This window comes from Chionomys nivalis, chromosome 2, assembly GCF_950005125.1.
Source record: "Chionomys nivalis chromosome 2, mChiNiv1.1, whole genome shotgun sequence".
NCBI lineage: Eukaryota > Metazoa > Chordata > Mammalia > Rodentia > Cricetidae > Chionomys > Chionomys nivalis.
In genome coordinates, this window is record NC_080087.1 from 102907251 (window position 1) to 102919371 (window position 12121).

The following is a 12121-nucleotide window of genomic DNA, read 5'->3' on the forward strand; positions in this document are numbered from 1 at the left end:
AGGGGATCCAATGCCCTCATATACAGACAAACCTGCAGGTAAGACACCCATGTATATAAAATAAAACAAACAAAAAACAAATGCAACACATCTTTAATTAGTTAAATATTCCACAATAGCAGAATGTCCTGACAATCCCCTCAAGAAGGGCAAAATGTGAACAGTCATGCAGTGGTATGAACACTACCCTATGACTACCCTGGAGACAGAGTTAAAGTAGGAGAATCATTTCCTACTACCAGAAAGGCAGAAATGCAAAAGCTACACGATGCCCAGTATTGCTTACAGTCAGAATTATGGCAGTCATAACAATGGTAATGACAATTCTACATCTTTCTGTCAAGTCTGTTTTGAGTCCCTCCACTGATGTCCATTCACTGGGGCTTGGAAGACTGACAGGAGCTGTGGAATCACCTTTAACATGACAGGAATGGGGAGAACACTCTCAGCAGGTATTCAGGGGAATGTCGCTGTGCAGCTATGTTGAGGAAGAGGCACAGATGTGATGAGAACTGTGACAAGGAAATCAGGGGTCTGTGGATGGGGTTTCCCTGTTTCTACACCTGTCACCACTCTCACCCCAAATCATCCCTACAAGACACAAGGAATATGCAGGCCACACTTGGTTCTTAGGACCATGATGAGCTGCTTTAATTGTCAGTTTTAATTGTCAACTTGACATAATCTGCAATTACCTGGTATGGTACTTGGAGTGAGAATGGCCCCCACAGGCTCATGTTTGAACACTTGAGTCTTGGGAAGGATTAGGAGGCGTGGCCTTGCTGGAAGAGGCTTATCACTGTGGGCATGCTCTGAGATTTCAAAAGTCCATGCCATTCCCAGTTAGCGCTTTCTGCCTCCTACATGGACTAAGATATGAGCCCTCAGCCTCTGTTCCAGTGCCACACCTGCCGGTCTGTCTGCTATTATGCTCCCTGCCACAATGGGCATAGATTCTAACCACCTGGAACCATGGGCCCCAAATATGATTCTTTCTTTTGTGAGGGTCCCTGCAAGCATCACGGCAGGCAGAGAAATAACTAAACTACAAAGAGGTGAGAATGAAAACTCAGTTCAGCCTGTCTTGGTCAGACTAGATCAAACTTCTTGAGTCTGATGCCAGGCAGTTTATTGCCTGCATTTTTAAAAACAGTACAATCTGGGAAAAAGTTTCTAAGCAACAATCATTCCAGTTCCAGGTGCACAGTAAAGCTTAATGTGTGCCTACACAGAAACTCCTTTGCAGAGTACACGTGACCATAAAGATGGGTCCTACAGCTTAGAGGCCTGGGATCTGGTGTGGTCTCTGACCTAGATACTATAGAGTCCATGTGACCTCTCCCCTAAGGATGGGTTCTGTTGACTGAACTGAAGAGGAAGGTCTAGGGAGGGAGAGTCTGGGATAAACATTCTGGGGGATTACAGATAACAAATGTCACCACCAGGTCACCAACAACATTCACTCCCACCTTTCCTTTTTTCTTTTTTCTGTTTTTTGAGACAGGGTTTATCCATGTAACAGTCCTGGCTGTCCTAGAACTGCTTGGTAGACCAAGCTGGCCTTGAACTCATTTGAGATCCACCTGCCTCTGCCTCACAAGTGTTGGGATTAAAGGTGTGCACCACCACTGCCCAGCTCACTCCCAGCTTTCTTAGGTGGAATGTGGGTATTTTACTTCCTCCACTGAGAAAATGTCCCTGAATGTTTAATACTCCTGGTTTCCTTAGTGCATTATGGACACAAAGACCTTTGGGCCCCAGTATTCTTTTCTAAGTTACCTTGGTAGTGGTGTTTTGTCACGGCAAATGAAAAATAACTAAGATACCTGGGAAGAGATTCTCAATATGGGTTTATGTCTTAGTTACTGTTCTATGTTGTGATGAAACACCATGACCGAGGCAGCTTCTAAAGGAAGCATTTAATTGTGGGTTTGCTTATAGTTTCAGAGGGTTAGTTCACGAACAGCATGTTGGGCTCAAGGTGGCAGGTCAATAGGCACGCCGCTGGAGCAGGAGCTGAAAACTCACATCTGATCCAAAAACTGGAAGGAGACAGAAAGAAACAGCAAGAAAGACAGAGACAGATTAACCAGGCCTGGAATGGGCTTTTGAAATCTCAAAGTCCATATCCAGTTACATACCTTTTCCTACATGGCCACACCAGCTAATCCTTCCCTAACAGTGTCATTAACTGGGGACTAACCATTCAAGCAAATGAGCCTATGGGACCATTCCTATTTAAAGCATCACAGACTGTCTAGATTAGGTTTGCCTATGGGCACATCTGTGAGAAAACCCGTCTTGGAACGTGAGAGCCCCCATTCTCTGGGTTTGCTCCCTAGACTGTATTAAGAAAGTGAGCTGAGCACATGCATTCACACATACACCAGCTCACTCCTCTCTGCTTCTTGACTACGGACGTATTGTGCTTAGCCGTCTCAAGCCCCTATTGCTATGACTCCCCAGAGAAGATGAACTATAATCTGAACTGTGAGCTGAAACAAGCCCTCCCCACTCCCAAGTTGCTTTTGCCCGGGTATTTTATGACAGCAGCAGAAACAAGACAAAGACACCTCACCTCAGGGATGTTCAGAACTAGTCAAGCCATAAGTTTTCTCAGGCTCCGAGGTACTCTCCAACACCCCGGCAGTAATTATTTACCATGGTTTCCTAGTTCAGTTTCTACTGTGGCGATAAATACCATTACCAAAAGTAAAACCTGAAAATGGTGTATTTGGTTTCCACATCCTGATCACAGCCCATCCCTGAGGAAGCCACGGCAGGAACTCAAAGAGAACAGGAAACTGGAGACAGGGACTGAAGCAGAAGCCCCGGAGGAGTGCTGCTTACTGGCTTGCTCCAAGGCTCCCTCAGCTTGTTTTTTTTTTCTGTTGTTGTTTTTTGTTTTTTTTAATCACAACCCAAGACTACTGTTATTAGTTTGACTATGTAAAAATGTGTTGCATTTGTTTATGCTGCGGGATATTAGCTTAACTATGTAAATGTGTTGCATTTGTTTATGCTATGGGATATTAGCTTAACTATGTAAATGTGTTGCATTTGTTTATGCTGCGGGATATTAGCTTAACTATGTAAATGTGTTGCATTTGTTTATGCTATGGGATATTAGCTTAACTATGTAAATGTGTTGCACTTGTTTAATTATGTAACGATGTGTTGCCATTTTACCTTGCCTGCTTGAGGCACCTGATTGGTATAATAAAAGCTGAATGGCCAATAGCCAGGGAGGAGATATAGGCAGGACTTCCAGGCAGGCAAAGGAAGGAGGAGAATCTAGGCTTGAGGGAGAAAGTAAAAAAGATAACAGGGAGCCACTAGGGGCCAGACAGACACAGAGGAAGCAGGAAAGTAGGACATACAGAACGAAAGACAGTTAAAGCCCTGAGGCAAGACGTAGATGAATAGAAAAATGTTAAGTTAAAAGAGCTAGTGGGACAGGCCTAAACTAAGGCCGGGCATTCATAACTAACCATAACCCTCCGTTTTGTTATTTGGGAGCTGGCTGGCAGTCCAAAGAAAATGCCAACCACAGACTACCCGTTCAGGGGCGGAGACACAGAGGGCTGGCCTCCCACATCAGTCATTAATCAAGAAAATGCTCATACTTACAGGCCAATTTGATGGAGGCATTTTCTCAATTGAGGTTCCCTCTTCCCAGAAGATCCCAGCTTGTGCCAAGTTTAAAAAAGAAAAAAAAAAAAATGCCAGGCGGTAATGGCACACACCTTTAATCCCAGCACTTGGGAAGCAGAGGCAGGTAGATCTTTGTGAGTTTGAGGCCAGTTTGATCTTCAGAACAGTTCCAGGGCGCCAGGGTTATACAAAGAAACCCTGTCTCAAATAAAACCAAAAACAAGCGAACAAAAACCAAAATAAAACAAAGAACACAAAGCAAACCAAGTAGCACAGAGCTAATCTCAAAAACAAACAACAAAATTACTGTCATGACCCTTTATCCTGACTACAGTTTCCAGTGACAGGTGGCTGACAAGGAGCTAGAAGCGTATGTATTTTGTCACAAGTTGTAGAAAAGTTGGGATACTCAAGCTGGGGAGATAGCTTAGTAAGGAGCTTGCTATGTCCGGGAAAAGATCTGAGTTCTATCCTGGAACCTGTATAAAGCTCAATGCAGCACCACACTTCCGAACCCCAGAGCTTCTACAAGACGATGGGAGGCAGAGACAGGGGAGTCTAGCTGGACCAGCTAGACTGACATACTCAGTGATGAATAGCAAGAGACCTTATCACAAACAAGATGGAAGGCAAGGACCAAAACTGTTGGTTGTCCTTTGACCTCCATACATGTGCCCGTACCCCGCTACACAAAGACGCAAATAGACACAGAGATTAAAAACAAGTGATCCAGAACATCTGAAAGATTAAAAATAGGGTACTCACCAATGGCTGGAAAGTTTCTCCTGTATGTAAACCAGAGTCTGGACGCCACATCAGACAAGATTTCGTCTTTCTCTAGTTATTTAAAAGAGGAAGACAAACTGTCAGCAAATAATTACCAGCTCAAGACTTCTGCAGAAGTAATCAGAGCCAAGTGAACAATACCTGTGAAAATGCTGTATTTTCTGCCCAGAATCCAAACAGGCTCTGAGGTCTCGGGGAAATCTTCAAATTCGGCAAACCGCAGAGTATCATATGTCAAGGTGGCTGTGGAAACACATTTGTCTGATTTCATACTGAGATCATTTCTGCACAAAAGATTCTTCCAACACCTGTATCTTTACACTGCCCTAACAGTCACATGAACATATATACATGAGCATACATAACAGCCTGTGAAACAGCTGCTCTACCAAAGGCTGGGCATAAAAGTCAGGTAAGCACTCCAGAGTCTAAAACACCAAGTCAATGTCTGACAGCTGTCATGATGGAGACAAACTTTAGGTAAAAGATTCCTCCTCACAGCTGGGCAGTGGTGGCGCACGCCTTTAATCCCAGCACTTGGGAGGCAGAGACAGGCGGATCTCTGTCAGTTTGAGGCCAGCCTAGTCTACAAGAGCTAATTCCAGGTTAGGCTCCAAAGCTACTGAGATACCCTGCCGGGGGGGGGGGGGGGGAGGGGGGGGAGATTCCTCCTCAAGTAAAAAAAGTCAGTTCTTGGTTATATGAGACTTAAAATGTTCTTTCTTTACTTTTTTTTTTCTTTTGGAGATGGTCTCTCTACACGGCTGATTGCCCTGGAACTTGATATGTGAACCAGGTGGGCCACATACTCAGAAATCCACCTGTGTTTGCTCCCAAATGCTGAAACCAAAGGTGTGTGCCACCATGCCCAGCTTTATTTTTTGGGACAGGGTCTCATGTATCCTATTCCTCGAACTTGAAATGTAGCCAAGAATGACCTTAAACTCCTGATCCTTCTGCTTCTACCTCTTGAGTGCAGGGATTACAGGCATAAACTTGCAGCCCAGCCTATGTGGTGCTGGGAACTGAACCTCATACTGGCTTCATGCATTCTAGGTAAGCACTCTACCCAGGACGAAGGTGCCCTCTAAGTCTCTCCTAACCACCTGCTATACACTGTGGACATGGGTACTCAGTGTATTCAGCTTCTGCGCTGGGGACAGAACATGGCAAAGGTGGGCACTACCTCTGAGCCCTGGTAGCCAGGGTCTAAATCTAGCTAGGAGGCTCACGAGCTATTGGTTCCTGGGACATTTATATAACTTCTGAGTGTAAACAACCACTCATCCATAAAAATGGGGTAATAACAGGGCTGCTTTGCCACACAACAATGAAGCCTTCATGAAAGATTTCCCATGACGTGCTGGCAGGCAGACAGAAGGGCATCAGTGTCTGCTGGTGTCATTAATATCAAGGATAAGGATGCAGAATCACGGAGTTGAAAGCATACACATTTTACTATGCCCAGAGGGCTTCACTGGGAAATTTGGACTGTATCTTCCAGAAATACAGGCCATACTGAGAAGCCCTCAGCACCAGAGAAACTGCCGAGGTTTTCTGAACAGGGTAGGGGCCAGGCCCAGTGGGTCTTGTCCTGGAACTCCGCTGTTCCATATTTTAGCTGTCTACTTTCAAAACAATGTCAACAAACTGCTCGGTAATCCTAAGCCCAACTAAATTTCTTCCAATTTTTTACATACTGTTATTCCGTTTCATGATGCTAAAGGCTAATTTGGAATAAATTAACACGTTTTCAAAAAGCCAAAAATCATCATGTATCCCGAATGTCTATAGCAGTAAAATGCAGAGTAGGCAAATTTCTTAGGTTTATTAGCAAACTTTACAGGTAAGGAAGCCAGCTTCAAAGCGAAAGCAGTAAATGGGGATCTATTAAGTTCAAATGTATCACCAAGTCTACTATCATAACTATGAAAATTATGGGTTGTGCAGCTTGACAAACCAAAAGCCAGGCTGGGGCTAAGAAATCAGAAGGGAACAAAACTACAAAGAGGCAACCACAGCTCCCACCAGCTTCACAGCAGCCAAGAAGCAACAGTAACGCCAATGGTCTGTGGAGCAAAGTGCCCAGTTCTCCAAAAGATCCCCATACTCCACTAGGTGAACGGCCTTTCCTTGGGCCTCACAGCAGGCTGCCCCCTGTGCCACTCTCCCATTCTCCCCACCACACTGCAGCCTCCGCAAGTAACAACAGTGTTCACTTTGTTCCTAGAGGAAACTGTGCAGGGGCATCTGTCTGTCAGCCCTAAAGGCATTCGTTTCTGGGTAGTCGTCAAGAGCCCGGCTGTGGAAGCAGGGGTCTGAGGCCACCAAAAGCTAGCATGTGACCCCCGTAAGTTGGTACCCTTTCTGTAGCTCTGTTGTGGAGGCAGTTGTGCTTTCCTCACGGGGTCGGGGTCAGGGCTGTAGAGCTCTGAACCACCCAGGAGTGCCGGAAGCACACTCCACAGGGTCAGTCTTCTTCAGTCCTTGAAATGATGAAACACTTTGAGGAAAGAAATCCATTCTGTTCCTAGACGGGAGTGTAACAATGTACAGGAGACTCTAATCAAACGTGTTTCTTCACCAAAACAGATTCTAACCCAAGAAACTTTCCTCGAGAAAAACATGCAGTACTGGTGTGATGGCACACACCTTCAATCTCAACACTCTGGAGACAGAGACAGGTGGATATCTGTGAGTTCCAGGGCAGCCAGGCATTAAAGAAAGGTAAGACAGTTTAAAAAAGAAAGTACACACACACACAAACACACAGCACTTAGAGCAGAAAGCCACGATGCTACCAGAACAAGTGACTTAGACCTTTCACCTTGGAAAATGAGCACCTAAGGCTCCACGGCCTCAATGACTCCAACTAGAAGGGCACACGAAGGCTCTCTCATCCCTTTGCTGTTACAGGCACTCCACTGGTCTGGAAGACAGGAGGAAAATCATGCCACCACCCCAGAATACCACACCTTACACAGGAATACCCACAGTGTCAACTGAAACACACACACACGATTGAGATGCCATTCATAAAGCATCATCCAGGCAAAGCTGACAGGGAAGAGAAATTCCTGACCTTCTGGATCTACATTAAGTGAAAAAAGGTTTTCAAACCCAGGCTCTAATTAGGACTGAGACTTGCTCTTGGAGAGAGACCACACTTGGAGTCACATAGAACATGAAACACTTCTCTAAGCTTCTATCACCTAACCCAAGAAATGGGCACCACTAGCTCTGTCCAAGGGGACGAGAACCCAGACAATGTGCCCACCAGCACAAGGGCTCTCCCCCTCAACACCAACTGGCCTCTCCACCTCTCCACAGAGGTTCTTCAGTTCAACTGCACTGCCCTTGGTACAATCTCTTTATATCCCAACGTATGTCACTGACAAAGCATTATGAATGGCTACAGAGACAGAGAGAAAAGTTTCCAAACCCCCAAGCAACAAGTAAATTTGTCATTAGACAACATGCAGGAGAAGTAAGATGTCCAAGAATCCTCTGCCCTATGAAAGAGCTCTTCCATTTGAAGAGTGCCCTAGTGTATGACTTTCCCACCCTCTCCCTGGGATTTCTGTGATCACAAATGAAAGAGAAAATGTAAAGTGTTTTTAATAATACGACATCTTAGCTAGGAAAGGTACTATGATTTAATATAGTTTATCTGACAGTCAGAAAAATGGAGAGTTGTGCTCAATGAATGGAACTAACCTTTTTACTTAAGCACAAATTACACTGTCATTCAAGCAGGGAGAATCACAAAAACATACAGCTAGTGGGTCCTTTAGTTTACTGCAATATAGCTCATATTGTGGAGTAATATTTTGTACACTGTGAAGATGTGTCTCTGCCTAAAGCACCTTCTGATTGGTTTAATAAAGAGCTTAATGATCAATAGCTAGGCAGGAGAGAATAGGTAGGACTTCCGGTGGAAGAGAGGAACTCAGGAAGAATCTGATGCATGTGGATTAAGCTAGCCAGATTCGGAGGGATTGGACATACAGTATGGAAGAGGTAATGAACCATGCATGTGGAATTAATATAAACAGGTTAATTTAAGTTATAAGAGCTAGTAGGGAACAAGCCTAAGACCAAACTTTCATAATTAAGAAGTCTGTGTTATTATTTGGGAACTGGAGGTGCAAAGAAAGTCCCAGAACAATCTCATTCTTGTATTTTGAAGTTAAGAATGATGGCTCAGCACTTGGAAGTCTGAGGAAGGAGAAACATTTGAGTTTGAGGTCAACTTAGGATACACAGCAAGTCCCTATCTCAAAAGTTTGTGATTTTTTTTTTTATTTCTTAAGTGGTTAATTTATTTTTTGTATTTTACAAAGTAAAATGTTGGAAGGGCTATTTGACAAACTAGTATTATCTGCCAATGCTACAGACATTTTTTTTAATTTTTATTTATTTATTTATTAAAGATTTCTGCCTTCTCCCTGCCACCACCTCCCATTTCCCTCCCCTTCCCCCATCAAGTCCCCCTCCCTAATCATCTCTAAGAGTAATCCGGGTTCCCTGTCCTGTGGGAAGTCCAAGGACCACCCAGCTCCATCCAGGTCTAGTAAGGTGAGCATCCAAACTGCCTAGGCTCCCACAAAGCCAGTACGTGCAGTAGGATCAAAAACCCATTGCCATTTTGCAGGCAAATAGACGGAAATAGAAAACACTATCCTGAGTGAGGTGAGCCAGACCCAAAAAGAGGAACATGGGATGTACTCACTCATATTTGGTTTCTAGCCATGAATAGGGGACGTTGAGCCTATTATGCGTGATCCTAGAGAAGCTAATTAAGAAGGTGAACCCAAAGAAAAACATTTAGGCGATGAAAGGAGACAGAGACAAAGACCCACATTGGAGCACCGGACTGAAATCTCAAGGTCCAAATCAAGAGCAGGAGACAGAGCACGAGCAAGGAACTCAGGACCGCGAGAGGTGCACCCACACACTGAGACAATGGAGATGTTCTATCAGGAACTCACCAAGGCCAGCTGGCCTGGGTCTGAAAAAGCATGGGATAAAACCGGACTTGCTGAACATAATAGACAATGAGGACTACTGAGAACTCAAGTTTGTGATTTTTTTAACCGACATGTTTACACTTATAAGTTCAGCAGAAGAATCCATTCCTTTGAAAAATTCTTTTGATTAAAACAACAGTCTGCATGTAGAGGGAAGTAAGAATTTTCACTGTTAGAAAGCTCTGCTTTAATATATACTCCACAGAATGTCTCCATCTAAATCCACTGCTATGAGGCTGGGGACATAGCTCAATTAGTAGGATGCTAACATAGTTCACAGGAAGCCCTTGGTTTGCTCTCCAGTACTACATATATTTGGTGAAACATTTATAATCTTAGTCTGTAATCTGAAGGGAGGTAGAAGCAGAAGGATTAGAAGTTCAAAGTTACCCTCCATTAACTGGGACAGAAGCATTTTAAATTTTCAGAGTGTTTGCACGTACACAATAGGATGATGGTAGTGGTACAGCCATTAATCCCAATAGTAGGGGGACAAAAGCAGAAGAATCTCTGAGTTCAAGGCCAGCCTGGTCTACAAAGCAAGTTCCAGGACAGCCAGAGACACAGAGAAACCCTGCCTTTAAAAAACAAAGCAAAACAAACAAACAAACAAACAAAAAACAAACATGACACCACATCTCATTGAAAAAGGACCAGGACCCAAATTCAAATATGAAGCTTACTTAGGTTTCATCTACACACCTTATACACAGCCTGACACTAACTTAAATGTGTGTATGTGTGTGTGTGTGTGCAACGTGTTAGTGCCAATGGAGGCCAAAAGAGTGCATCAGATCTGGAGCTAAAGTCATAGAAGGCTATAAGTTTACAGAAGGCTGGGTGCTAGGAACTGAACTCCAGACTTCTCACAGAGTATTAAGTTCTCATATCTGCTAAGCTACCTCTTCAGTCCCCTGAAATTAATTTCATAAAATCTTTTAATGTGATAGTGGTTTTAAAAATCTGATTATGCCGGGCGGCGGTGGCACACGACTTTAATCCGAGACCAGCCTGTTCTACAAGAGCTAGTTCCAGGACAGGCTCCAAAAACCACAGAGAAACCCTGTCTCGAAAAACCAAAAAAAAAAAAAACCTAAAAATCTGATTATTTTTTCCTATTTGTTTTTACAGTACTAGGAACTGAACTGAACACATGCTCGGCAGACATTCTACCACAGAACTACATCTCTATCCCTCTTATTTTACTCTTTATTTTGAAAAACTGTAAGTTCAGGCTAGTCTTAAAACTTACTCTGTAGCCCAAGCTAGCCTTGGACTTGTGATCCTCCTGTCTTAACCCGCTAAGTAGCAAGGGTTACAGGCTCGGGCACTAGATTCGCTGTTGGCTTTCTTTTAGATGAGACAAAGTCTGTATTGTAACTGTATTGTAACTCAGACTAACCTGGAACTACATAACCCAGGTTGGCCTCAAACTAGTGGAAATCCTTGTCTCGGGATCTTCAGCTGAGGGATTATAGGCATGAGTGATTTCCGGTTTTTAAAAGTGTTTTCTTGATTGTTCCTTTTTTTAAAAAAAAGATTTATTAACTTATTATGTATACAGTGTTCTGCCTGTATGTATGCCTGCATGACAGAAGAAGGAACCAAATCTCATTACAGATAGCTGTGAGCCACCATGTGGTTGCTGGGAATTGAACTGAGGACCTTTGGAAGAGCAGGCAGTGCTCTTAACCACTGAGCCATCTCTCCAGCCCTTCTTGGTTGTTCTTTACTCTTTACGGGAAGGGCCCACCACCCATTTCCCCAATAAATCACACCCGAAGGCTTTGTATGAATGAATGCCCAGGCTTAGTTTAGCTTGTTGCTAGTCTGCTTTTCTTAACTTAATAACCCCTTCTACCTTTTGCCTCTGGGCTTTTTCCTCTTCTGTATATCTTTCTTTCATTCTTACTCTAAAGCTGGCCATGTAGCTGGGTTACTGGCCTCTTCTTTTCTTGCTCTTGATCTCTCTTGCTCCCAGACATCTCCTTCTATTTATTCTCTCTGCCTGCCAGTCCTGCCTCACTATTTCTCCTGCCTCACTATTGGCAGTTTAGCTCTTTATCTGAACAATCAGGTGTTTTAGACAGGCAAAGTAACATAGCTTTCCAGAGTTAAACAAATGCAATATAAAAGAAGGCTACGCATCTTTGCATCATTCAAACAAATGTTCCACAGCATAAACAAGTGTAACACATCTTAAATAATATTCAACAACAGAGTCTCAGTAAAACCCCTAGGCTGGCCTCAAATTTATAATCCTCCTGCCTCAGCTCTTGAGTACTGGGATTAGAGACATACAGTATCACACATGGCATAAAGAGTTTGGGCATTTCATGGCTTCTGTTTGTAGACAAGATTTCATGAATTTGAGGTTGGTCTAGAACTCCCTATATAGTCAAGGATGACCTTAAACTTCTGATCTACCAGCCTTCACCTCCAGGGAAGTACTTGAATCACAGGTATAGGGCACCATGTCTAGTTTCACTGAATGCTGGAGATTATGAGCATTTTGAATACTTAATTTGAATTAGGTAAGCTCAACTTGTAGTTGAAAGACAGGCAAGTCAATAATAATTCCAATTCTGTTTCACTGGTTACTAACCATGTGCCGACACCATGTGTGGCCCTAGAGACATGAGCATTAAATG

The 12121-nt window shown here is 43.6% G+C and overlaps 1 protein-coding gene across 2 annotated transcripts in view; it reads right to left on the reverse strand.

The window, feature by feature from the left end:
* Positions 1-12121, reverse strand: part of Atg4b (autophagy related 4B cysteine peptidase) — a 40971-nt gene that overhangs the window by 21902 nt on the left and 6948 nt on the right. Inside the window, exons 1-3 of one of the 2 annotated variants that reach the window (XM_057762591.1) lie at positions 7268-7351; positions 4582-4683; positions 4420-4491 (exon numbers count right to left, since the gene is read on the reverse strand). Coding sequence is in view for 1 of the 2 variants with exons in the window: in XM_057762589.1 (XP_057618572.1) it covers positions 4420-4491; positions 4582-4683 (174 nt within the window). In the remaining variant the exon portion in view is untranslated. Of the gene's footprint in view, positions 1-4419; positions 4492-4581; positions 4684-7267; positions 7352-12121 lie in introns of those variants that run through there. The other variant, XM_057762589.1, reaches the window with a different exon arrangement.